Source organism: Notolabrus celidotus, chromosome 6, assembly GCF_009762535.1.
Source record: "Notolabrus celidotus isolate fNotCel1 chromosome 6, fNotCel1.pri, whole genome shotgun sequence".
Classification (NCBI taxonomy): Eukaryota; Metazoa; Chordata; class Actinopteri; order Labriformes; family Labridae; genus Notolabrus; species Notolabrus celidotus.
Window position 1 is genome coordinate 5,316,631 of NC_048277.1, and position 27,269 is coordinate 5,343,899.

A 27,269-nucleotide genomic window follows, 5' to 3' on the forward strand; every position below is an offset into this window, starting at 1 on the left:
CATGAGCCTTGTCAAGAGTTCATGTGTAGAATGACTTGCCTTCTTTATGTGTTTGAGACCATCAGTTGGGTTGTTCAGAGGTAGGGATGGTACACAATGGATAGCCCTATTTGACTACTGTTGTAATCCAGATTATGGCAAAACCAGATTATTTCATAGTTTTGATGTCTTCAGTATTAATCTACAATGTTGAAAATAATTAAAATAAATAAAAACCATTGAATGAGAAGCTGTCCAAATTTTTGACTGGTAGTGTATATAAACATAAAATGAAACAAACACAAACTGTGCTTTGAAAAGTTCATCAAATGCCATGAGAGAACAGTTTGCCTGGCATGGGATGAGATGTTTCTCCATGACGATGCAGAAGCTGTCAGTCGGAAGAAGGTACGGGCGGTAACTTGGTCGGTTGTGTAGATGTGTCTCCAGATTTACTCTTTGTTGTGTTAACACTGATGAATCAAAACTGTCAATTAACTCCAACACTGAATACCATTTAACCCTTAGATGCATAAGTGGGGTCAAAAATGACCCCAAGGGTTGTTATTCTTCAAAATCTTTGAAATTAAAAGTGTGCATATTTTCTTATTCCAGGTATTCCTCATAAAACATGTTTGTGACATGAGGCCATTGCATTTTTAAAAAAAAATTTCATACATTTTAAGAAATTGCAGCTTTTGTATCACTACCCCACTTTTCCATGAGCGGGGTCAAAAATGACCCCAAACATTTCCTATGGAATCTCAGGGCTTAACTCTAGGAACCTTTGATACTTATCAACTGTGATTGTCAGTATACATTTACTGTTGCACTTACACATCTGATGCTGCAGTCTCACCACCCAGGAGGTCATTTTTACACAGCAACATGTAAGTATTATCTTCATTTATGGACTTAATTTCCACATTTAGGACTTTTCTGTGATAGAGTATTAGTATTATTTTCATTACATTATCCTGCTTTGTTGTTAGCTAGTTAGCTTACTACCAACTACAAAGTTAGCTTACTACAAAGCAATTTTAGCTCTGTAATGGATTACACAGCAACATACATGTAAGTATTATCTTCATTTATGAACTTAATTTCCACATTCATGACTTCTCTGTGATAGAGTATTAGTATTATTGTCATCAAATCCTCCTACTTTATTGTTAGCTAGTTAGCTTACTACCAACTACAAAGTTAGCTTACTACAAAGCAATTTTAGTACTGTAATGTATTACTGTATTTGTTGTGTAGAGACTCTTACTATATTTATAACATCATTGTGTTATTAACTGGTGTTATGGTCCCCGGACCTACTGTTTGTTCATTCTCTGTTCGTCCTCCACAGTCAAACAGACAAACGGACACACAATGTATTTTGACATTTTTTGATTTTTGATTGATTGTTTTGTAATGAAATGTGAATAAAAAGTAATAAATGAACATGTCAAAAATGAAATCACTCTTTTGTTGATCAAAATATAATAAAGATCATCAACTTTAACCAAAATTAAAGACATTTCTTAAGTTTATTGCAAAAACGCATTGATTCTAATTGGGGTCATTTTTGACCCCACTCATGGAAGAGTGTAGGTATTGGTAAATAATCAGAAAAAAATGAAACTACACTCTGGGGGTTCAAATCAACTCTGGAATGTTTAACCCTGAAATTTCATTACTCCCATATTTGCTGTAAACCAGTTAAACTTTGTGAATAATTACAAAACCTGTATTTATGTGACATTAGAAGCCAGGAGAAACTGAGTCCATACATTGATTTTGTGAGGTATAATAACTTTCACACCCAAGTCCTTCTCGGTTTGCCTAAAACTTATTTTTCACCTCTTGGCAGTCTGCTTGCATTGATGCATTTCTCCTAAATCCCCTTAAATTATGTTTTTATTCACATCCGCTTTACATACTATGGATATTTCACTTGAATTGATTGAGATATTAAAATTCAGAAGTATTTCTTCAATGTGGTGCCATGCTTTTGATTATTGACCTTTTTAAGCTATGGGGATTTGAACTCCTCACATCTATAACACTGATTTGTCAAAGTTCCTCTGGCCCATTGAATATGCTTATTTGTCTTACAGTGTAAGAGTTTCAAATTAATAATAAATATGATATATCTATCATGAGGCCTGTGGTCCAGAGAATCACGTTGCCTTTCTTTTTATGATTATAGGCTGTACATTCGAGATGTTTTTCGAAAGTTGCACACAGCTCTTTATCTCGTCTGTCACTCGTGACACTCATTGATTATCATGTGTCACATCCTACAATGACTCAGCCCATTATATCCTGACATACAGGACTCACCTCAGTGGAAAAACACAGCCGGACGGGGACGAGCGCAAAAAGGACGATGCTGCTTTCAGGTTACCTTCTTAAGCTCGTACATTTGAGAACAGGGAGCGGGGAAAGTGCAACAAAATAAAAACAATAATAAATTAAGAAAATAAAAATAGGCTATGAACACTTGTCCTTCTTTTAAAGTTGTGAGTGGTATTCTTCCACTAAATGAGCATGTGTATGGCCTCTACCAGATTCAGGATTTCACTACTTCAGTTTCGTCGAGTATTAGACTGTAAAGAAAAATGTGCTCATGTTGTTAAAATACACTTTCATTAGCATGATTTTGTTTGTTGCCTCGGGAGCATCGAGCCAAATTTATATATATATATATATATATATATATATTTTAAAGCTGGAGTTATTATTCTCAGCCGACTCGTGATTTAGATGTTTCCTACCGCAGACGGTACATGAAGGCATCATATTACAATGGCATTTTGTTTGGGTTTGCTCACGAGCGCTGAGAAGCGGCCGAGTGCAGAGCAGCAGGAGGAAGAAGAAGAGAGGAGACAATACAGACGGACGTGTGACTGAACCGTGTGCACAGACCCACAAACACCGAGACACAGTGGCCTTCCGAGAAATGTCTGTTTACCAGAGCTGTTTACATGCGAAGGGACATGTTCTGAGACCACACACACACATTTCACATCTTTAGTTAGGCAAACATCACCCTAACATTTACATTCCTATACAGGGCAAGACGTTTTATTAGTTTCACACCTGCCTGTAGGTCTATTTTATTATGAAATATATAGATAACCAAAGACTGAAGAGATGCAGGCTTTACTCTGTTTTTGAGTGTGTTTATAATTATTAGGTAAATTAACCGGAGATACATCTGCCCCTCAGAATGAAGATAAGGAGAAGGAGAAGATAAGAGTAGCCTATATTTAATAAATGAAAAAAGCTTTCTTTAAACGTTAACATATAAGAGCACAAAGTGAAGATTAGTGTCAAAATTAAAATTACAATAAAAGTGTACCCCTGTGAACTGCATTGTAAGTCTATCTATTTGATCATATATCACTTTTTACTAATAATAATTTAAACTAACTGTAAATACAAATCTATCTATCTATCTATCTATCTATCTATCTATCTATCTATCTATCTATCTATCTATCTATCTACTTTTTTTTAACTTTTATATTTATTTTAATTAGATGGACTAGAAAAACAGGAAGTCCTTGCACACGAATCCCTCTTTATTTGTTTTAATCCGTGCGCAAACTTAGTGCGTGATTTTTTGCTCCCGGTTCATCGCAGTGTGGTTTCTAGATTTCTGCTTTAAACTGGGCTTTAGGCTACAAATGTAACTCAGTCTCAACATCACATGCTCAAAACACATATTGTGTCAATGGAAGACGCAGGCTGCGTTCAATGTACCTCTCTGCACGGAAATCAGAAACGTCCTCTGTTTGAACTGTGGTAAACTGTGCCCCATATACTGACAAACATGTTCACCTCTGTAAACACGTTAATTATTCCGGCGTTTGGTGCCCCCGTTATGAATAAAAGGATTCCAGGGATCTTATGTAATAACACACAACACGCCAGCTCCTCCTTGCCTGGGAATCTCTCTGTTGTTGCTCCTGCCACAACTCGTGTGCACAAACGTCTTTGTAATCATCTACTACGTGCCTGCGTGCAGCGTGGTTCTGCACCCGGTACTGTTGTTCCCAGGACGCTATAAAAAGGCCGCCCCATCTCTGTCAGACACAACACTCACTCATCTGAGCCTTACTGACCTACACCTGCTGCGGAGAAACACCGACATCATCTGAAAATGGACCCTTGTGACTGCGCCAAGAGTAAGTGCTGTTTGTAAATCACCAGTCTGTTGTTATGTGTTTGTGTTGTTGGTCTGCAGCAGAGACTGATCCGGACTTTTTATTTTCTAGGTGGAACCTGCAACTGCGGAGGATCCTGCACCTGCACAAACTGTTCCTGCACCAAATGCAAGAAAAGTAAGTCATTTTGTAAAACACGACATGTAGAGAGAGGGATCATTTATCGATCATTTTCAAGAGGCTTTAGTCAGAGTGATTTAATGGATTCAAAATGATTTTTATGGCTTTCTCTGCTCCCTACCCTGAAATTTAAACTATGCTTATACCTGTAACCTTTTCGGTTCAGGTCACTATAGCGCCAAAAAGCACATTTTCACATGAAGGTGTGAATGGTCAGATGCACAGGTGACTTAGATTCGTCTAATTGGCTGCCCCATGAGGGCGTGTAGGCAGCTCAACGAAGTTAACCATTTCATGCGTAAATCCCCCACAGGCTGGGATTTGAGCCTCTTCATTTACATTTTGTTCTTAAACACAGATGCCTGTTCTATCGCTTAACCATCCACAGGCTAAGATTTTCAGAGCGAGATTTGAGCCTCTTCATTTAGGCTACACTTTCAGTCTTTAACACAGATGCCTGTTTTGTCACTAACGAGCTGTTTTCTTCTTGCAGGCTGCTGCCCATGCTGCCCATCTGGCTGCAGCAAGTGCGCCTCTGGCTGCGTGTGCAAAGGGAAGACATGTGACACCAGCTGCTGTCAGTGAGCCTGGCCATCAGCCCCTCTCTGCCACAGTGATGGTGTCTGTTTAATCAACTCTAAGTTAATTGCAGTTGCAATTGTCTACAAATAATAATGCTCAAGATTTTGTACTTGTCTTTGATGTTGAAATAAACGTGTTTCCTTAAAGTGGCTGTGTTGTCCTGGTTTGGTATACCTTCAATGTATTTTGCTGCTGCATGCAGGGTAAAGTCCTGAAACCAAGGTCACTCAAAGGGAAGGTGACTTGCAAAGCTGTTAATCTCTTCTAGACTACTTTGGTAATGGCTGTTTGCATAAAAGATTCAAGAGGTAGGCACTCAAATCTCTTTAAAAATATAATCATGATGGAAGCTCCAGTATTCTGATGCCTGAGAAGAAGCAAACTTTCTACTGAATTCACTAACTTGTCATTTAAAACTGGGAGATTAACATAATGGCCACCAAGTTTTGAAACCAAATACCTGCCCAAAATGTGAGACTCTACAACCAAAAATATATTTAGCCTTTCAATCACTTAAAGTTGACCTTCCAGGCATCAAGGGACTCATATTTATTTTTGATTAGACTAAAAAGGTTTAATTCCATTTTTGTAGGGAGGAGGGGATTAAGCCATGTTTAGGACCAGGTTATTTTGACCCTGGCCTTCCCAGAACAGATGATGCCAGCTTTTGTGCACATTTAAAGGAGTTTGGAGAAGTGTTTTTTTTAAGGACTTAATTTACCTCTGTTCAGTGTTTCACCCTTAGCCATTTAATTTCTGGGGATGTTAAGTTCACTCTGACGGGCAGATTCCAGGGGTTACCATGGCCCCTTGAACTCTGATTGGCCACCTCCAAAGTGATTAAAAATTCCCCATAAAAATAACTTGTCCTGCTTTTGTGGCACATAATTCAATTGTCAAACTTTGTCTGTGATTCTGTAGCAAAGTCATTAATTTAGGAAATGTCAATGATTTAGGGCTAAAGGTTGAAGCATGAATTTAATTTAGGAGCAGCTGAAAAAAAGGAACATTAATTATTTAGTCTTTGACTTATTTCAAAATGTATGAAGTTCTGAATTATACACACAAATTAGTTCATTGAATCTGTATGAACTAGCTATTTTTAAGTGTGGATGTGCACAACACGGCATGCACACAGATCAGCCACATTACATTATGACCACATGCTGTTTATGGTGTAAGCTCCCTTGTGGTCAGGTTAGGACCAAAACAGCCCTGACCTGATGAGACATGAACTCCACAAGACCTCTGAGGGTGTGCTGCTGTGATATATTGCACCAAGACGTTAGCAGCAGATCCTTTGAGTCCTGGACGTTGTAAGGTGTGGCCTCCATATGGATCAGACTTGGTTGTTCTGCACATCCCACAGAGGCCTTCCAGAGCACAGGTCCATTGTGGGCATGTTTGGCAGTGGACAGGGGTCAGGATGGGCACCCTGAATGACACACTAAACTGTGATGCACTGTGTGATCTGACACCTCTCTAAAAACCAGCATCACACTTTTCCTTTTTTTTTTTGTATAATTTTTTTAAACTCACATTTAACCTTATACACATGCCACCAAAACAAGAAGAAGAAAGAAATGTACTTTATTAATCCCCAGGGGGGAAATTCAATTTTTTCACTCATGTTGTTTTTTTCGTCATGCTACACGCACAGTTTTTTGGTGTATATATACATACAATCATGCACACACACATGCAGTGGACATGTACTTTGGGAGGGATGTCAGGGTGAGGATGCTGCCGTCAACCAGCACACCCCGAGCAGTTGGGGGTTCGGTGCCTTGCTCGGGGGTGCCTCAGCGGTGCCCAGGCGGGTGGGCCAGGGCCTCTCCAGCCACCAGTCCACTTGCCAAGCTTCGTCCATGCTGGAACTCGAACCGGCGACCCTTCGGTTCCCAAGCCAAGTCCCTATGGACTGGGCCACTGCCGCCCCCTCCCTTACTTAAACACTGGGGTAACGAACTGTGATATTATTTTAAATTGGAAAAATCATTAGCCTTTGAAAAGAACAAAATACTTCATTTTGAAAACATATGGGATGAAGTATTACACGCACTTAGTTCATTAGTTTTAGTGAGAGTAGTGCACACAAATAACCAATAAAACAATAAAACACAGGGGACAATTAAAGTAACAGTAACACAAAACAACAGACAAACAAAAATAAGATCCACAAACAGAGCAGAAAAGAAAAAAAAAACAAAGAAAAGAAAAAAGGAAAAAAAAAGAAAGGACTTATACAGACATTAACTCACTCCTCACACCGACAAGCTCAACCTCTATAATTTCATTATTTTTCTTCTTTAAATAAATGTTAGCTGTTAAAAAATAAAAAAATAGAAAATAAAAATAGATCGAACCAACAGAAGATCTTTGATCACAAGTCAAATGTTGCACTACTCTCACTAAAACTAATGAACTAAGTGCGTGTAATACTTTATCCCATATATTTTCAAAATGAAACATTTTGTTCTTTTCAAAGGCTGATGATTTTTCCAATTTCAAATAATATCGCACTACTCCAGTGTTTAAGTGTGGGAGGATATGTAGCTTTCCAGTGTTTTAAAATAACTTTCATACAATAGAGGAAAAAAGAATAACCCAGCTTTGTGGATAGCATCAAACTTTTCAGCAGTTTGAGCTACAGCAGCTTCTCTGTTGGATCTGACCATCTGATCGAGAAGCTACTGACCCAGTCCTCTATCCATCCCAGTCTGACCCTTCTCAAAGTCACTCACATCCTTGTTAAAGATAAACACAGTCTGTGGGCGGGACAAGCTGCTGCAGCTTCACTGTCGGTCTTTAAATAGTGTGACACACAGCGGAAGTAGATCAGCCAGAGAGGGCTCTTTGAACGAGTTGACCTCCCTGTGTTGTCGTGTCGCAGATCTTTTCCACGTGTTGTGCAGCTACAATGTCTTCAGCTGAAGTGTTGAGAGAGTTTGTCAAAGAGCGCCTCTCTGCTGCTGCTGAAGACATCTTTGTAGTTTTTCAGAGAGCTGTAGTCCAGTACGAGGAGGAGATCCACCGTCAGCGCAGACTGCTGGAGGTGGTCTGGAAACCTCACATAAACTTACACAGACTGGGTGAGTTCATCAAACCTTTATTTCCTACATGACAGCAGAAGTTAGAGGACATGTTTACTTTGCAGTTCTCTAAATGATGGGACTCTCCTCCAAATAGTGCAACTAAATCCTCCCACAACTAAGTTCTTGTGATATATTACAACATTAATATTTAAATATACACTAAAAGGACACGATTTAATACATTTTATTTTCTTTGTTTTCTCGAGATATCGAGTTAATTTCACTTGTTTTCTCAAGATCGCAACTTATTTTTTTAGTGTTCTTGAGATAATGAGAAAAAGAAGACTAACATGTATTTAATCATGTTCTTTTAGGGCGTCTGTGCTACACATGACAGGAGCACATTCATACGGTGGCCCTGAAGGACAAAACTAATTTACAAAAGATGAAACACTTTTACAAAGTTGAAGACAAATTTACATTTTGGAAAACATTTTTCTATTTTATTAAACAAAATTACATTAGCAAAACACTTACCAAGGCCAACACAAATTTACATTTAAGGAATTTTTTTTACAAAAGATGAAACACTTTTACAAAGTTGGAGAGAATTTTACAAACGATGGAGCACTTTGACCATTTCTGAAACAAATTAACATTTCATTTTTACGGAGATGGAGTGTACCAAATACCTGTTTGTGTTTGTTTGAGTAAAATTAACATTTTTGTTTAATTCTATGAACTTCTGAAAATAAAATAATATTGCAATTCAGAGGATTTATTTGTTTTCAGACCTCAAATAATGCAAATAAAACAAGTTCATATTTATTTTTTAACAACACAGTACTCATCTTTGAATTTAGGAAGAGTTCAGACATCAATATGTGTTGGAATAACTCTGATTTTATATCCCAGCTTTCATGCATCTTGGCGTGATCTCCTCCAGTCTTTCACGTTGCTGTTGGGTGACTTTATGTCTCTCCTGCAGCAAAGATTCAAACAGCCCAGCTTTGTTTGATGGCTTGTGGCTTGTGAGAATTGTCCTGCTGGAGAAAAACAATCTTTAACACATTTCTTTCTTTAACATCGCCCTCATATTCTTTAGGATAATATCCTGGATTCACTTTTTCATATTTTCTGTCCTGCAGAGCTCCCACAGCAATACGCCTGTAAGAAAGAGGAGGCTCTCACTGACCAGCAGCTCTGTAACCAGGAGAGGAGCTCCAGTCCAGACCAAGAGGATCTCGAGCCTCCACAGGTTAAAGAGGAACCGAAGGAACCCTCCACCAGTGAGGACTGGGAGCAGCTTGAACCAGAGCAGGACACTGAAAACTGGAAGTCAGCCCTAACTTGTGAGGAAAGGGAGAACACTGAGCCTGAAGTTAAAAATGAACACGAGCTCCTTCCTCACAACTCTCATGTTGCTGATAACAGAGAGCAACAGATAGGTACGCACAGAGACTCAGGATCTACTAGAACATCTAAACGAAAGAAAACTGTCCACAAAATCAGTCAGAACACAAAAGAGTCAGAGATTCACTTTGATCCTCTTCAAGGTGAAAACTCTTTCAAATGTGACACATGTGGAGAAGCTTTTACATGTAAGTCAGAGCTAAAGACACATCTGCGTGTCCACGCAGGTAAGAAGACACATACCTGCAACAGTTGTGATAAAACCTTTAGTTACAAGTCTTTACTGAAGGCACATTCAAAAACACACAAAGAAGAGAGCATACACTCCTGCAAAACATGTGGAAAAGACTACAAATCACGCAAGTCTTTGGCTTATCATGTGAAAACCCACTCAGAGGAGAGGCCGCACTCCTGTAGCTTCTGTGGGAAAGGATTTCCACGAGATTCAGAGTTAAAAAGACACCTCCAAATTCACACAAATAAAAAGTTGTTTACCTGCACCGTATGCAGCAGATCTTTCAGAAGTGAAGACATCTTGGCTGACCACATGAGGATACACACAGGAGAGAAGCCTTTCTCTTGTAGCAGCTGTGGAAAAAGATTCTGTCAGAAATCAAGGCTAAATCGTCACAGTAAAACTCACACAGAAGAAAAGCCGTTCACTTGCCAAACCTGCGGCAAATCCTTCAGATTTCAAGGTATCTTGAAATGCCACATTAAAATACACACAGGGGAGAAGCCTCACTTCTGCAGCTTCTGTGGGAAAACATTTGCACGAGGTTCAGAGTTAAATATACACCTCCGAATTCACACTGGTGAAAAGCCTTTTCCTTGTAAAATCTGCGGCAAAGCTTTCAAATCTAGCAGTGAACTGAGTCAACACATGAGAACAGCCGGCACGGGCAAGACGCCACACTCCTGCAGGACCATGGTGAACAGATCCCTGGACAAGAGCGGCTCAAGTGAAACCCAGAGTCAAACAAATAGAAAGCCGTACTCCTGTGGCAGCTGTGGAAAATCCTTCTCTTCAAAGACTTCTTTGATTCACCACATTCAGAGCCATGCAGGTTAAAAGTCTCGTTGTAATAATCCATGCAGCAGGTTTCCAAGGGTTAATGGACAGTTCACATGAGAAGAGTCCACTCAGGTGAGAGGTAGCCGTGTAGATATGTTGGAGCTGCATCTCTGTGATTAAACAAGTCTTATACTGAGAGAGGCTCACAGTGTTTTTGGTGTCCTGATGGGATTTAATATAAATGTTATCAAGATGTTTTTGTTTTTGCTTTCATCAAACATCTAATAATAGAAATGCTCTGCAACAAGCTCAACCTGAGGATCCTTGAGAGCTTGTTGAAGCTGTGAAACATTCATTTATAATGTTAGGTGATCTATGTTGTCATCCTGACTGTCTTTTTTTCTGTTGCATTATTTTTAATTTTCAAAAGTTTTATATTTTTTTAGTTGAATCTTGATTTACCTTTTGTCTTTTGATGACGATCTGGCTGATTGAAGACATTGGACCTCCTTGTTCTTCAAACGTATCAGCCTGAACAGAAACAATAAATCTTCTGATGAGCAGTACGAGCTGGTTTGATCTCATTTGTGTTTTCTTACAAGAAGTCTTTGTGATATGAAGAGTGTCAGATCAGTGCTGTAGGAGAGAGTCTGTTCATCATTAAAAGTGATGGTCACAGTGAGGAGAGGTTCTTTACAGAGAGTCAAAGTACAATGTGAGTAAACTCACTTTAATCCAGTTAACATGGAGACAAGCTATGAGCTAATAAAGTGAGCTTGTAGTGTAGTGGTGAAGTAGTTAAGATATAAACTGATCAGACACAACATGAGCACCTGCTGTTTATTGTGCAGATAGTGTACATACAGTAAGACTCAAATGATTCATACTCCTGGCAAATTTTGACTTAAAGTTACTTTTATACAACCAGTAATTTTTTTCTTGATTGGAAATGACGCAGGTGTCTCCCAGAAGGTAATAAGACGATGTACAAGAGGCATCATTGTGGAAAAAATATTTCTCAGCCTTTATTTGCATTTGAACAATAAGTGGCATGTCCAAAATGATTCATACCCTTTTCAATAATCAATAGAAAAGCCTTTATTGGCTATTTACAGCAATCAAACGCTTCCTGTAACTGCTGACCAGCATTTTGCATGTCTCCACTGGTATTTTTTCCCATTCATCTTTAGCGATGAGCTCCAACTCTTTCAGGTTGGAGGGCCTCCTTGCCATCACCCTGATCTTTAGCTCCCTCGAAAGATTCTCAATTGGATTCAAGTCAGGACTCTGGATGGGCCACTGCAAAAGATCCATGTGTTTGTCCGCTAACCATTTCTTCACCACTTTTGTTTTCTGTGTGTTTTGGGTCGTTGTCGTGCTGAAATGTCCTCTGGTGCCAAAGGCCAAGTTTCTCTGCAGACTGCTTGATGTTGTTGTTGAGAGTCTTGATGTATAGTGCTTTTATCATGGTGCTGTTTACTGTGATTAGGTTCCCTGGTCCATTGACTGATAAACACCCCCAAAGCATTAGGTTCCCACCACCATGTTTAACATGGGATGGTGTTCTTAAGTTTGAGGGCTTCTCCTTTTTTATGCCATATGAAGGATACATCATTGTGGCCAAACAATTACATTTTTGTTTCATCTGACCAAACAGAAGACCAGAAGTCTTTTCTTTGTCCAGATGAGCACTGAGCATGGAGTAAAACATTTTGATCTCCATGTGTCATTTTCCTTCCACTTCACAATTCTGCACTACTTTGTGTTGGTCTATCACATAAAACCCCAATAAAATAAATTAAGGTCGTACTTGTAACATGACAAAATGTGGAAAATTTCAAGGGGTAGGAATACTTTTGCAAGGCACTGTAAAGGCACACTTTCTCACATTCATCGTTGTAATATGACCAACAGAGTGAATGTGTGAGGAGATTTGACTCTGCACCTCTTCAGGATGAAGTTGAATATTTTTCCAGGATTTATTTTTGTCAGTATTACACTTTGCAGTCGGTCCCTGTGCACTCAAGTCATGACTGACTGTGAAGAGATAACAAGCCTAAGGACTTGGTGAGATTAGAATTCATTACAGGACAGACATTTTTAATCAGCTGGCTGCCTGTAGATAATAATAATAATAATAATAATAATAATAATAATAATAATAATAATAATAATAATAATAATAACAACAATAATAATAATAATCATAATAATAATAATAATAATAACAAGAATAACAATAACAAGAGTAACAATAATAATAACAATAATACTATTATTGCTGATAGATTAGCAAAATAGTCTCTGAGTTTAATGTTTTGATGGGAAAATGTGACAGGTTTAGTATTTGTAAAGAAAACTAGAGCTACAGTAGTAAAAAAGAATGGAAAGAAGACAAAAGAGGAAGACATTACTTCTCTGTGCAGCCATCAATTTAAAAGAAAAGGATGGGGTTAAAAACTGGGTGAAGGGATGAAGTGCTTCTAACCAGGCTCAAACTGGGGCACTGTGGTTTAGACAACTATCTTAGAGTGATAGGGAAACACTCAGATGGTCTATGTCAGTGTGGGGCGTTTAAAACTATTGAGCATGTTATTTTCTCCTGTTGCAGATGTGTGCACAGGTGCGATTAAAACAACCCCCATCAACGCATTACTTATAGAATCAGAAAAGACGCCACTGGAAATAAGGAGAGAAACACTCACTGGTCTACTTGGTCAAGCGAAAGGGAAGTTGGGATGAAAATCCTGCAACACAGACCATACAGAGCTGCTGGGAATACTCCAGGTTCCAGAGGAGAGGGTTTGGATGATCTATGAATGAATGTGCCTAAGTGTTTGGAATAGATAATGTTGAGTTTGCCCATCCCACTCCTGTCAGTAACATCCCCCCGGGGCTTTACCCTGAGGTTAAAGTGGACATGAGTGTCCTGGAAATGAATAGAGAATGGAGAATGAATGAGGTGGGAGTAAAAACAAGTGTGTAGCTGAGGGGTAATTATTATAGGTACCTTAAAATATATACAGATGGGTCTAAGAATGCAAGTGGGTGTGTGGGAATTGGTGTATGTATACCAGAACTTGAAATTGATTTGTCTAAAAGGCTCTCTGATCAGTTATCAGTGTACACAGCAGAAATGGTGGCAGTAATCATCAGTCTTCCGTGGGTGGAGGAGGTCAGGCCAGACAGGGTGGTGGTGTGCACAGACTCAGTAGAAGTTTTGGAAAGCATTCACACATCAAACACTGGAAGTGAAGATTTACTCATTGATATACAACACAGTTTGCTTAGACTTCACAGGGGTGGTGTGGATGTACAGTTCTGTTGGGTGCCAGCACATGAGGGGTGAATGGAAATGAGGATGCAGACAAATTAGCAAAAGGGGCACTGGGGAAGAACATAACAGTCCGAACAACTCTTGGGACAGGAGAAGGGAAAGCTATGATTAAGAAGAAAGGAATGGAAATATGGCAGAAAAGGTGGGAAGAAGACCTGAAAGGAAGGAGCTTTTACAAAAGACAAAACTCAGTAATAACAAAGAACTATAAAGAAAGGAAAAGAAGGGAGGAAATGATCATAATGAGACTCAGAGTGGGTCACACAGGGCTAAATGACACTTCGTATACAATAGGTAAAACGATGAATGATTGGTGTGAGAGGTGTGGAGTGAGTGAGAATGTTGAGCATGTGATTTTGAACTGTAGCAGGTACGCAGCTGAGCGAGAGCAGTTCCAGGAGAGGGTGAAAGCAGCAGGACACGAGTGGAGTCTCACAGAACTGCTGGGAACAGAGGGAGAGACAGAAGGTATCAGAGCAGCCAGGAGGGCGCTCTATATCTTCCTATCAGACACAAGACTGATAGGAACGATTTCATGAGGACTTGACATGATGATACAACCTCTTGTACAGTAGGTGGCGGTATGCACCTAAAAGCTGTTTGCGATCCGCCATTAACAACAAAGAAGAAGAAGAAGAAGCAGAAGCAGGAAGTAGATCAGCCAGAGAGCCAGAGGGGGCTTGAGTTGACCCACTGTCGGTTCCCTGTGTTGTCGTGTCGCAGATCTTTTCCACGTGTTGTGCAGCTACAATGTCTTCAGCTGAAGTGTTGAGAGAGTTTGTCAAAGAGCGCCTCTCTGCTGCTGCTGAAGACATCTTTGTAGTTTTTCAGAGAGCTGTAGTCCAGTACGAGGAGGAGATCCACCGTCAGCGCAGACTGCTGGAGGTGGTCTGGAAACCTCACATAAACTTACACAGACTGGGTGAGTTCATTAAACCTTTATTTCCTACATGACAGCAGAAGTTAGAGGACATGTTTACTTTGCAGTTCTCTAAATGATGGGACTCTCCTTCAAATAGTGCAACTAAATCCTCCCACAACTAAGTTCTTGTGATATATTACAACATTAATATTTAAATATACACGTTTTATTTCAAAATTACGGAAGCCCTAAAAGGACATGATTTAATACATTTTATTTTCTGTTTTCTCGAGATATCGAGTTAATTTCACTTTTTTTTCTCAGGATCGCAACTTTTTTTTTTGTGTTCTTGAGATAATGAGAAAAAGAAGACTAACATGTATTTAATCATGTTCTTTTAGGGCTTCTGTGCTACACATGACAGGAGCACATTCATACATTGACCCTGAAGGGCAAAACAAATTTACAAAAGATGAGACACTTTTACAAAGTTGGAGAAAAATTTACATTTGGGAAAACATTTTTCTTTGCAAAACACTTACCAAGGCCAACACACATTTACATTTAAGGAAAAAAAAATTACAAGAGATGAAATAGTTTTACAAAGTTGGAGAGAATTTTACAAACGATGGAACACTTTTACCATTTCTGAAACAAATTAACATTTCATTTTTACGGAGAGGGAGTGTACCAAATACCTGTTTGTGTTTGTTTGAGTAAAATTAACATTTTTGTTTAATTCTATGAACTTCTGAAAAAGAAATAATATTGCAATTCAGAGCATTTATTTGTTTTCAGACCTCAAATAATGCAAATAAAACAAGTTCATATTCATTTTTTAACACCACAGTACTTATCTTTGAATTTAGGAAGAGTTCAGACATCGATATGTGTTGGAATAACTCTGATTTTATTTCCCAGCTTTCATGCTTCTTGGCGTGCTCTCCTCCAATCTTTCACGTTGCTGTTGGGTGACTTTATGTCTCTCCTGCAGCAAAGATTCAAACAGCCCAGCTTTGTTTGATGGCTTGTGACCATCCATCTTCCTCTTGGATCACATTAGAGAGGTTTTCAATGAGGTTCAGGTCTGGAGATTGGGCTGGCCATGACAGGGTCCTGATCTGGAGGTCCTTCATCCACACCTTGACTGACCTAACTGTGTGGCATGGAGAATTGTCCTGCTGGAGAAAAACAATCTTTAACACATTTCTTTCTTTAACATCGCCCTCATATTCTTTTGGATAATATCCTGTATTCACTTTTTCATGTTTTCTGTCCTGCAGAGCTCCCACAGCAATACGCCTGTAAGAAAGAGGAGGCTCTCACTGACCAGCAGCTCTGTAACCAGGAGAGGAGCACCAGTCCAGACCAAGAGGATCCCGAGCCTCCGCAGATTAAAGAGGAACCGAAGGAACTCTCCACCAGTGAGGACTGGGAGCAGCTTGAACCAGAGCAGGACACTGAAAACTTGAAGTCAGCCCTAACTTGTGAGGAAAGGGAGAACACAGAGGCTGAAGTTAAAAATGAACACGAGCTCCCTCCTCACTACTCTCATGTTGCTGATAACAGAGAGCAACAGATAGGTACAGACAGAGACTCAGGATCTACTAGAACATCTAAACGAAAGAAAAGGGTTCACAAAATCAGTCAGAACACAAAAGAGTCAGAGATTCAGGTCTTCTGCAAAACATGTGGAAAAGGCTACAAATCGCATGACTCACTGGCTCATCATGTGAAAACCCACTCAGAGGAGAGGCCGCACTCCTGTAGCTTCTGTGGGAAAAGATTTCATCACACTTCAGTCTTAGGGCAGCACATTAAAATACACACAGGGGAGAAGCCTCACTCCTGCAGCCTCTGTGGAAAAGCATTTGCACGAGGTTCAGAGTTAAATAGACACCTCCGAATTCACACAGGTGAAAAGCCGTTTACCTGTAACACATGCAGCAGATCTTTCAGTGTTAAAAAAGTCTTGACTGCCCACATGAGAACACACACAGGTGAGAGGCCATATACATGTAGCATATGTGGGAAGGGCCTGAAATCTAACGTCTCACTGAAGTTCCACATGAGGATACACACAGGAGAGAAGCCTTTCTCTTGTAGCACCTGTGGAAAAAGATTCTGTCAGAAATCAAGGCTAAAACTTCACAGTAAAACTCACACAGAAGAAAAGCCGTTCACTTGCCAAACCTGCGGCAAATCCTTCAAACTTCAAGGTACCTTGAAATGCCACATGAAAATACACACAGGGGAGAAGCCTCACTCCTGCAGCTTCTGTGGAAAAACATTTACACGAGGTTCAGGATTAAATGTACACCTCCGAATTCACGCAGGTGAAAAGCCGTTAACAAAATCTGTGGCAAAGCTTTCAAATCTAGCAGTGAACTGAGTCAAAACATGAGAGCAGCCGGCACAGGCAAGACGCCACACTCCTGCAGGACCATGGTGAACAGATCCCTGGAGAAGAGCGGCTCAAGTGACAGCCTAGAGTCAAACAAATAGAAAGCCGTACTCCTGTGGCAGCTGTGGAAAATCCTTCTCTTCAAAGACTTCTTTGATTCACCACATTCAGAGCCATGCAGGTTAAAAGTCTCGTTGTAATAATCCATGCAGCAGGTTTCCAAGGTTTAATGGACGGTTCACATGAGAAGAGTCCACTCAGGTGAGAGGCTTCACTTTTACAGGACCTGAGTTTGTTAGTCATGACGTCACATGCAGGCAGGTAGCCGTGTAGATATGTTGGAGCTGCATCTCTGTGATTAAACAAGTCTTATACTGAGAGAGGCTCACAGTGTTTTTGGTGTCCTGATGGGATTTAATATAAATGTTATCAAGATGTTTTTGTTTTTGCTTTCATCAAACATCTAATAATAGAAATGCTCTGCAACAAGCTCAACCTGAGGATCACTGAGAGCTTGTTGAAGCTTTGAAACATACAGTTGCAAGAAAAAGTACGTGACCCCTTTGGATTTACCTGGATTTCCTCTATAAATTGGTCATTAAATATGTTCTGATCTTCATCTAAGTCCCAACAATAGACAAACAGTCTGCATTAACTAATACCACAAAAAAGAATTGTATGTTTTCATGTTTTTATTGACCACACCATGTAAACATTAACAGTGCAGGGTAGAAAAAGAATGTGAACCCCACGGCTAAGGACTTCGGTAAGAGCTCATTTGAGTCTGAAGAAGGAATAAATGGGAATAATCCAGGAATTGACTAAATTGAAGGTTGGCTCTTAATAGGGAACTTAAAAATAGTTGTGGAAATATATTTTAGCATAATCCTGACTAAAACAACCAGATTTCATGCAAGTACAGTTGAATATCTATGCTATTCCTCAATCACATGCACATAGCACACTGCTTACTGCAGGGCTATTGAGACCATGCCCCCTACATGCACTGTGCCTTCCTCCATCACATGAAGCACACATGATCTCTAGAATCCTGCAGAGGCTTGAGAAGCTTGAGGGAAGATGCTTTTTGATTTGCATGTTGAATGGGACTTTTTGGAGGGAGAGGGGCTCTTTTCATTTAACATTTTGAATGGGACTTTGTTGGGATTGCATTGTTGTTGATTTTTGAATGGGTTGGGTCGGGGGGGATGAGTAATTTTTAGTTAACATTCATGTTTTTGTTCTTCAATGAAAGAATGGATTGTTACACTTGATAAAGTTCTACTTACAAGTACATCTGTTTTAATTGTATTATTTTGGATGGATGTCTGCTTATAACACAAATATTTATGCTTGGATATGATACCTTTCCATTAAATTACCCTCAATTCACATAAATACCCATAATTCCCATGGAAAGTTTCCAATTTGGAATATTTTCAAAATTCCCCAGCTTAACTTCCCATGTAAATTTACTGAAAATGTTCCTCCCCTTTGCAACCCTATTCTCAAGAAGCATTGCCTGATGTGAACCATGCCTCGCACAAAAGAGCTCTCAGAAGACCTATGATTAAGAATTGTTGACTTGCATAAAGCTGGAAAGGGTTACGTGAGTATTTCTAATAGCCTGGATGTTCATTGTCCACGGTGAGATAAATGATCTATCAACGGAGAGACTTCAGCACTGTTACTACTCCCCCTAGGAGTGACCGTCCTGTAAAGATGACTGCAAGAGCACAGCGCAAAATGCTCAATGAAGTGAAGAAGAATCCTAGAGTGTTAGATGAAGACCTACACAAATCTCTGGCACATGCTTACATCTCTGCTGACGAATCTATGATACATAAAACACTGAACCAGACTGGAGTTCATGGGAGGACACCATGGAGGAAGCCACTGCTGTCCAAAAACATTACTGCTGCACGTTTGAAATTTGCATAAGAGCATCTGGATGTTCCACAGCACTACTGGACAGGGCTGGACTGGGACCAAAAAAGGGCCATGGCGGCCCACCATGATTATTTATACGATTTGCGAAAGCACACGACATACCAGAGGATATATGTGCACATTGTGTTGTTTCAAAAATTAAAATAAAGCGCAGCAGCCTACATGGAAGAGAGTAACCATGTTTAAAAATGGATACGCTCTTTCACTACTCACAGAGACTTTCATCTTGGGAGAGATGGACACAGTGTCATCATTTCCATCTTGAAGTGAAAGTGGATGTCAAAGAAACACTGCTAGTGATGTCTTTTCAATGTTTAATGAAATATACTGTTAATACAACTACACAATTAAGACCACAGTAAGAACATATATCCCTTTAAAATAAAGAGCTCCTCATCAAAGTGGCACCTTAAAGTATGAAAAACAGAGAGAATGAGAGAGAGAGAGAGAGAGAGAGAGAGATGCAGAGACAGGCAGACAAAGGAAAGAAAGAGAGCAGGGATCAGTGAAGGGATAGTTTAAATAATGTTTAGGTGAACAGAGAGATAACAGCTTATTTTGTACTTACATATGCTGAGACAGAAGGCTGCATGGACCTTGGTGCTCTGAGGGAGACAGAAAGCAGAGGTGAGGTCAGATATGCTAGATTAATCTGATACTGTCTCTTCTGTAATGAAAATAAGAGCTATTTAATAAAGTCACAATGAAAGAAAATGAACACATGTAAACTCCACATCAGGGAAAGGCAAACCTTCATTCCAAAGCGAGAGAAAGAGAGGACAAGTGGGTCAAGAGTGAGGATGAGACTATTTCAAAACATTTACGTTGACAGTATTGGTGTCTTTAGAATAATGCAATAATAGATGGTTGCATTCATTACAGTCACTCTGTAAAAGTAGTAGGCTTTAGGACCATCCAGGTGGATGTCAGCAAAACACATAACAACAGTATAGAGTATAGTAAACTTACAAATGTGAAGCATGCCTGTGAAGTCCACACCAATGAAAGGCACATCCCTGGAACACCCCTGGGGGACAGGGGCCGCACCTGCTGCTGCAGTCCAACTTGAGGTGGCAATGGCAAACATGGCAGTAAGTTTGGCACATTTTGCTGCGTCCACTTGTTTTTAGCTTTTTTTCTCTTTTTCTGTTTTCACAGAAAAACATTTAAAAGTTAAGTGTCAAAAATCTGAGATAAGTCTGTTTAAATCTCTCTCGTAAAAAATGTCTTACAATGATCAATTAAGGTACATGAAAAAAAGTTTTTTTAACAAATCTTAAAGAATGAGATAATTACAGTGTGTTTTTGCTGTGATATACTTCAACAGGAGAACCAATTTCAGACATGGGAGACATACAGTACAAATAAGAGGTGGAAAAAAACCTTTGACCTACATATAAACTACAATACAATATAGTGAAGTTTGCAGATGGCACGGCTGTGGTTGGACTGATCTCCAACAACAACAACAAGTCTTTGTACAGGCAGGAGGTGAAAGATCTTGAGGATGGTGCAAATTTATCAATCTCTGCATCAGTGTGGGGAAGACTAAGGAGATGGTGATGGATTTTAGGAAGAGAGGCCGCACCCCTCATCACCCCCTCTACATCAGAGGCACAGCTGTGGAGATGGTGTCCACCTTCAAATACCTTGGCCTGCACATCTCCAATGACCTCATGTGGTCCACCAACACAACCAGCACCATAAAGAAGGCCCACCAATGCCTGTACTTTCTGAGGAGGCTGAAGCGGGCAGGCCTCAACCCTGCTGTCCTGAAATCATTTTACCAGTGTGTGGTGGAGAGCACACTGACAGCATCCATCACTCATTTTTGGTATGGGAACTGCTCTGTGGCTGACAGGAAGGCGCTGCAAAAAAATCTGCTCAAAAAACTACAAACAGCAGCCTCCCTTCCCTGGAGGACATACAGTGGACATATAAAGTCTACACACCCCTGTTGAAATGCCAGGTTTTGTGATGTAAAAAAATGAGACCAAGATAAATCATGTCAGAACTTTTTCCACCTTTAATGTGACCTATAACATGAACAATTCAACTGAATTTTTTTAAAAATATTTTAGGGGGAAGAATAAAAAAAAATTAAAAAAAATAATGTGGTTGCATAAGTGTACACACCCTTTAACTAATAATTGTTTGAAGCACCTTTTGATTTTATTACAGCACTCTGTTTTTTTTGTAGTAGTCTATTAGCATGGTACATCTTGATGTGGTAATATTTGCCAATTCTTCTTTACGAAAAAGCTCCAAGTTCATCAGATAGTGAGGTCATCTCCTGTGCACAGCCCTCTTCAGACCACCCCACAGATATTCCACTGGATTCAGGTCTGGACTCTGGCTGGGCTATTCTAAAACTTTAATCTTCTTCTGGTGAAGCCATGCTGTTGTTGATTTGGATGTATGCTTTGGTTCGTTGTCGTGTTGAAAGGTGAAATTCCTCTCCATCTTCATCTTTGTAATGGAGGCCTGGAGGTTTTGTGTTAAACTGACTGGTGTTTGTAACTGTTCATACTTCCCTCCACCTTGACTAAGGCCCTGGTTCCAGCTGAAGAGAAAACAGCCCCAAAGCATGATGCTGCACCCACCATGCTTCTCTGGTGGGTATGGTTCTTTATTGTGATGTGCAGTGTTGGTTTTATAACAAACATACCTTTTGGAATTATGGCCAAAAAGTTCAACCTTGGTTTCATCAGACCATAAAACATTTGATGCTTTTTGGAGACTTCATGTAGGTTTTTGAAACATTTTGCCGGGCTTGGATGTTTTTCTTCATAAGAAAAGGCTTCCTTCTTGCCACCCTACCCATATCAGAAACATATGAAGAATAGGAGAGATGTTGTCACATGTAGTACACAGCCAGTACGAGTCAGAAATCCCTGCAGCTCCTTTAATGTTGCTAAAGGCCTCTTGGAAGCCTCTCTGACCAGTCTTCTTCTCTTCTTTTCATCAGTTGTGGAGGGATGTCCAGTTCTTGGTAATGTCAATGACGCTGTTCATTGTTTGCTCTGTTCTGTCCTGTCATGTTTAACTTGTCTTTTATGTTTTTTACCCTTGTGTTTGTTTTTATCATTACTGTTATCGCTGACCCTTTACCCCTCAAAAGGCTGTGCCTTTTGCCAGGTCGTCACTTTAAATAAGAATTTGTTCTTAATGACCTACCTGGTTAAATAAAGGTTAAATAAAAATAAGTAAATCACTGTTGTTCCATATTTTCTCCACTTGGTGATGACGGTCTTCACTGTGGTCCATGGTATATCTAATGTCTTGGAACATGGTTGTACCCTTCTCCTGACTGATACCTTTCAACAATGAGATCCCTCTGCTGCTTTGGAAGCTCTCTGTGGACCATGGCTTTTACTTTAAGATGCAACTGAGGAAATGTGATGAAAATCCTCCTAGAACAGCTGATCTTTATTGGGATTAATCAAAGTCACTTTAAATTATGACAGGTGTATACTGAATACTATTTGTCATGAGATTGAATGTGATTGGTTAATTCTGAACCCAACCACATCATCAGTTATAAGAGGGTGTGTACACTTATGCAACCACATTATTATATCTTTTTAATTTTTATTCTTCCCCCTAAAAGATTAGATTTTTTTACAGTTGAATTGTTCATGTTATAGGTCACATTAAAGGTGGAAAAAGTTCTGACATGATTTATCCTGGTCTCATTTTTTTACATCACAAAACCTGGCATTTTAACAGGGGTGTGTAGACTTTTGATATCCACTATAGGTAATAAAATCTAGTATGGAGGGCAGCATTACACTCCCCAGTGTTCAGCCTGCCAGAATACCATTCGACGAAGAAGAAGAAGAAGAAGAAGCAGGAAGTAGATCTGCCATAGTGGGCTTTGTGAACGAATTGATGGAGTTGACCCACTGTCGGTTACCTGTGTTGTCGTGTCGCAGATCTTTTCCACGTGTTGTTCAGCTATGGTTGTTCAGCTACAATGTCTTCAGCTGAAGTGTTGAGAGAGTTTGTCAAAGAGCGCCTCTCTGCTGCTGCTGAAGACATCTTTGTAGTTTTTCAGAGAGCTGTAGTCCAGTACGAGGAGGAGATCCACCGTCAGCGCAGACTGCTGGAGGTGGTCTGGAAACCTCACATAAACTTACACAGACTGGGTGAGTTCATCAAACCTTTATTTCCTACATGACAGCAGAAGTTAGATGACATGTTTACTTTTCACTTCTCTAAATGATGGGACTCTCCTCCAAATAGTGCAACTAAATCCTCCCACAACTAAGCTCTTGGGATATATTACAACATTAATATTTAAATATACACTAAAAGGACATGATTTAATACATTTTATTTACTTTGTTTTCTCGAGATCACAACTTATTTTTCCTTTAATTTGAGATAAAAAGCTTTGTTTTCTCGAGATAATCAATCAATCAATCAATCAATCAATCAATCAAGCTTTATTTATATAGCACCTTTCATACAAATCAAATGCAACCCAAAGTGCTTTACAGCGATTGAAAACAAGAAAGAAGCAGAAATGCCAAACAATGGCAAGACATATTAGGGGAAGATAATAATAATGATAATAAGAATACAAATTAAAAATAAGAACAACATAGAATAAAATAGAGACTAATGCACACCAAAAAAGAAAAAAAAAAAATAAAATATGTGTGTATAATGTGAGATAATGAGAAAAATAAGTCCAGAAATCAGATCAAATATAATTTTAATTTATTTCTACATATTTTTTAGGGCCTCCTTACTGCACATAAAAGGAGCACATTCATACATATGGTGACCAAGTAAGTTCAGGTAATAGGAGAGGCCTGTATTGAGTTTCTTTAATTGATTTGTTCCTTTGCAAACATTGCTTACAACATTTTACCTCAGTAAAGAATTACAAGACATTTATCTTGCAGGTTGAAGATCAAAAACACCAAAACAAGCTTCATTCTCTGGGTAAAATGAGATAAATGATCCCATCATCAGAGAGGTCCAGCTGCAGACCTTCACTCTCAGCCGGCTTAACGGCTACTCCAAAGTGAAGCAGAAGCTATCTCCACCGTAGGACAGTAGTGACGTAAATCTAATCCTCCTTTGCTGCCTCAGCCGTCTGATCGGCTCCTCCAGCTCCTCCTCCTCTATCGTCGGACAGAAACCCTTGTTTTTGTAATTCCCATTTGAACAGGGTGACAGAACTATTTTTATGATAAGAGAATTCATAAAACATTAACACAAAGTGTACATGATGAAATATGCATGCCTAAGACAATTAGCTTTGGACTGTTGGAATCCCTTTAATCACCATCATATAAAAATAACTATGTTATGTATTTTGATCGAGCGCTCGGTGCTCGATTGTGTTTGTCTGTTGTAACCAGATGTAGGACAATGGGTGCATCTCAAAGCTCCAAACTGAAGTCTCCTCGCTCCTCGCTCCTCGGCCGAACTGGAAGTAGTTACTGACGCGCCATTTTAACTTGCGTCCCAAAGATCTAAACGCTGCTGGAGGAGAGAGGAGCGAGGAGCGAGGAGCGAAGAGACTGATCGGAGGAGGGATAATCGAGGAAACACGAGAGCAGACTTTGCGGAAGTTTTTGGGTCGTATGAGTTACAGTACACTATTGCTCCTGTTAGCCACAATGCATGCCGGTGAGCTCTTCCCCTTTAATGAGAAAATTCCCAGAGGACCAGGGGGTAAGCTAGGATATTTTCTCTGCGGACGGGGCCGCCTATTTCGTGTAATTTCGCCAAAGTTAAGAAAAAACGGTCCAGGCACTCATCATGGTGCAAAAAAGAATTGGAACTATTCAGTTTGCCGTCAGAAACCCCCTTTGTTTTGGCACTGTTTTCGGACGCACCTCGCAGACCGGTGTTCTTCTGCTGCATGAGCACGGATACACCAGGGTGTGAACGAGTATGGCAGTGCTGTTGGGTTTGAGGGACGGGCAGAGGCGGTTGATGTTTCATAGATGGAAATATGCAGACCAAGTGACATTATTGATGTGAGAATGAAATGATAGTGTGCTGTCCAGGATGACACCCAGACTCTTAACCTGGTGGGAGGGAGAAACTGAGGAGTTGTCAATGTTCATTGAGAAACTGTCAAGCTTTGAAATGGTGGATTTGGTTCCAATGAGAAGAGCCTCAGTTTTGTCACTGTTTAATTAGTAAAAGGAACCGAAGAGCAGCGGCAGCTAAACGCGCCAGCGTGCGCTCGACCGGAACCAGTCGTAGGTGTGTGCGCCTTGGCGTGCTCTCCTCCAGTCTTTCACGTTGCTGTTGGGTGACTTTATGTCTCTCCTGGAGCAAAGATTCAAACAGCCCAGCTTTGTTTGATGGCTTGTGACCATCCATCTTCCTCTTGGATCCCATTAGCGAGGTTTTCAATGAGGTTCAGGTCTGGAGATTGGGCTGGCCATGACTGGGTCCTGATCTGGAGGTCCTTCATCCACACCTTGACTGACCTAGCTGTGTGGCATGCAGAATTGTCCTGCTGGAGAAAAACTATCTTTAACACATTTCTTTCTTTAACATCGCCCTCATATTCTTTTAGATAATATCCTGGATTCACCTTTTCATGTTTTCTGTCCTGCAGAGCTCCCACAGCAATACGCCTGTAAGAAAGAGGAGGCTCTCACTGACCAGCAGCTCTGTAACCAGGAGAGGAGCGCCAGTCCAGACCAAGAGGATCCCGAGCCTCCACAGATTAAAGAGGAACAGAAGGAACCCTCCACCAGTGAGGACTGGGAGCAGCTTGAACTGGAGCAGGACACTGGAAACTTGAAGTTGACCCAAACTTGTGAGGAAAGGGAGAACACAGAGGCTGAAGTTAAAAATGAACACGAGCTCCTTCCTCACAACTCTCATGTTGCTGATAACAGAGAGCAACAGATAGGTACGCACAGAGACTCAGGATCTACTAGAACATCTAAACGAAAGGAAACCGTTCACAAAATCAGTCAGAACACAAAAGAGTCAGAGACTCACTTTGATCCTCTTCAAGGTGAGAACTCTTTCAAATGTGACACATGTGGAGAAGCTTTTACATGTAAGTCAGAGCTAAAGACACATCTGCTTGTCCACGCAGGTAAGAAGACACATACCTGTAACAGTTGTGATAAAACCTTTAATTGCAAGTTTTTACTGACGGCACATTCAAAAACACACAAAGAAGAGATCATACACTCCTGCAAAACATGTGGAAAAGACTACAAATCACGCAAGTCTTTGGCTTATCATGTGAAAACCCACTCAGAGGAGAGGCCGCACTCCTGTAGCTTCTGTGGGAAAGGATTTCGTCACAGGTCACACTTAGGGCAGCACAATAAAATACACACAGGGGAGAAGCCTCACTCCTGCAGCTTCTGTGGAAAAACATTTGCACGAGGTTCAGAGTTAAATAGACACCTCCGAATTCACACAGATAAAAAGTTGTTTACCTGCACCACATGCAGCAGATCTTTCAAAAGTGAAGACATCTTGGCTGACCACATGAGAACACACACAGATGAGACTCCATATACATGGTGAACAGATCCCTGGAGAAGAGCGGCTCAAGTGAAACCTAGAGTCAAACAAATAGAAAGCCGTACTCCTGTGGCAGCTGTGGAAAATCCTTCTCTTCAAAGACTTCTTTGATTCACCACATTCAGAGCCATGAAGGTTAAAAGTCTCGTTGTAATAAACCATGCAGCAGGTCTGAGTTTGTTAATCATGACGTCACATGCAGGCAGGTAGCCGTGTGTATGTGTAATGGATATAAAAGTGATCATTGAGCTTAAAATGTTTAAAACAATGTTAAACACAGTATAAATAGAATAAGAGTATGTGTTAAAAACAGTCTAAATTCATCCCTTAAAATATTTCAAATGTTAAATGTTAAAATGTTGATTTATTTCGCTAAGGTTAAATTGTAAGTTTATATGGGTAATCTGTTGGTTTTGTTGCACTTGGTTATTTTTAGACACTTCCTGGTTTAGCCAGTAGGGAGAGCATGTTGCTTGCGGCTGATCTTTATATTGTGGAATGAAAGCCAGCAACAGCGTGTGTCTTTCTTTCACATTTCTCCCCTTACAGGTATGAAAAGTGGACAAAAACATATTAGAAAAACAATATATGTGTTATCGTAATTAATATAAATATGTCTGTGATAAGATAGTTCTGTATAGAGTCAGTTGAGTAAGCTTATTTAGTGTTTGTATGGAAGCTACTGCAAATGCTAATGTTTTTACCAGCAGTTGCTAGCTTAAATCGTACGGTCGCAGCATGGTGTTAGCATAGACTGTATATAAAATGGACGTCATCTCACTCGGCTCGAAGTGAGGCTGCCACAAAAACTGCTCCCCCTGGTGGCTG

At 40.0% G+C, this 27,269-nt stretch overlaps 3 protein-coding genes and 2 long non-coding RNA genes across 9 annotated transcripts; 4 read left to right on the top strand and 1 right to left on the bottom strand.

Annotated features, from left to right (window-relative positions):
- Positions 1–618: 618 nt before the first annotated feature.
- On the top strand, positions 619–1,444 carry LOC117814862. Its single transcript, XR_004631658.1, has 2 exons — positions 619–869; positions 1,334–1,444. It is a non-coding gene; the product is annotated as an uncharacterized LOC117814862 (long non-coding RNA).
- Positions 1,445–4,025: 2,581 nt separating this feature from the next.
- Positions 4,026–5,050, top strand: mt2 (metallothionein 2). The gene is made up of 3 exons (XM_034686635.1): positions 4,026–4,160; positions 4,251–4,316; positions 4,813–5,050. The coding sequence occupies exons 1-3, from the start codon at positions 4,136–4,138 to the stop codon at positions 4,902–4,904; spliced, it is 183 nt and encodes a 60-aa protein (XP_034542526.1). The 5' UTR covers positions 4,026–4,135; the 3' UTR covers positions 4,905–5,050.
- A 2,724-nt stretch (positions 5,051–7,774) lies between these two features.
- LOC117813934 (zinc finger protein 160-like) lies at positions 7,775–26,486 on the top strand. Of its 2 annotated transcripts, XM_034684996.1 has the most exons (4): positions 7,775–7,823; positions 22,896–23,065; positions 25,510–26,211; positions 26,296–26,486. In XM_034684996.1, coding segments are annotated over exons 1-4 (1,023 nt in total). In that variant the 5' UTR covers positions 7,775–7,821; the 3' UTR covers positions 26,445–26,486. The 2 variants fall into 2 exon arrangements, with proteins under 2 accessions (XP_034540887.1, XP_034540886.1); XM_034684995.1 differs by lacking the exon at positions 7,775–7,823 and having other exon boundaries at positions 22,894–23,065; positions 25,510–26,486.
- LOC117813933 (zinc finger protein 501-like) lies at positions 7,795–26,613 on the top strand. Of its 4 annotated transcripts, none has more exons than XR_004631491.1 (3): positions 7,795–7,993; positions 9,085–10,503; positions 17,289–17,407. XR_004631491.1 is itself a non-coding variant. In XM_034684992.1 (3 exons), exons 1-3 carry the CDS (start codon positions 7,822–7,824, stop codon positions 26,579–26,581), a joined length of 1,509 nt encoding a protein of 502 aa, XP_034540883.1. In that variant the 5' UTR covers positions 7,795–7,821; the 3' UTR covers positions 26,582–26,613. The 4 variants fall into 4 exon arrangements, 3 of the variants coding, with proteins under 3 accessions (XP_034540883.1, XP_034540884.1, XP_034540885.1); XM_034684992.1 differs by lacking the exon at positions 17,289–17,407 and adding an exon at positions 26,493–26,613 and having other exon boundaries at positions 9,085–10,332; XM_034684993.1 differs by lacking the exon at positions 17,289–17,407 and adding an exon at positions 16,632–17,185 and having other exon boundaries at positions 9,085–9,896.
- On the bottom strand, positions 19,286–19,971 carry LOC117813935. Its single transcript, XR_004631492.1, has 3 exons — positions 19,887–19,971; positions 19,486–19,522; positions 19,286–19,325 (listed from the first exon to the last, which is right to left on the bottom strand). It is a non-coding gene; the product is annotated as an uncharacterized LOC117813935 (long non-coding RNA).
- Positions 26,614–27,269: the final 656 nt, after the last annotated feature.

Coding starts and splice junctions, on each gene's coding strand:
- mt2 (XM_034686635.1), top strand. CDS start 4,136: ATGGACCCTTGTGACTGCGCCAAGA. Junction 4,161..4,250: donor CCCTTGTGACTGCGCCAAGA/GTAAGTGCTGTT, acceptor TTTATTTTCTAG/GTGGAACCTGCAACTGCGGA. Junction 4,317..4,812: donor CTGCACCAAATGCAAGAAAA/GTAAGTCATTTT, acceptor TTCTTCTTGCAG/GCTGCTGCCCATGCTGCCCA.
- LOC117813933 (XM_034684992.1), top strand. CDS start 7,822: ATGTCTTCAGCTGAAGTGTTGAGAGAGTTTGTCAAAGAGCGCCTCTCT. Junction 7,994..9,084: donor CATAAACTTACACAGACTGG/GTGAGTTCATCA, acceptor TCTGTCCTGCAG/AGCTCCCACAGCAATACGCC. Junction 10,333..26,492: donor TGAAACCCAGAGTCAAACAA/ATAGAAAGCCGT, acceptor AGAGTCAAACAA/ATAGAAAGCCGTACTCCTGT.
- LOC117813934 (XM_034684995.1), top strand. CDS start 22,894: ATGTCTTCAGCTGAAGTGTTGAGAGAGTTTGTCAAAGAGCGCCTCTCT. Junction 23,066..25,509: donor CATAAACTTACACAGACTGG/GTGAGTTCATCA, acceptor TCTGTCCTGCAG/AGCTCCCACAGCAATACGCC.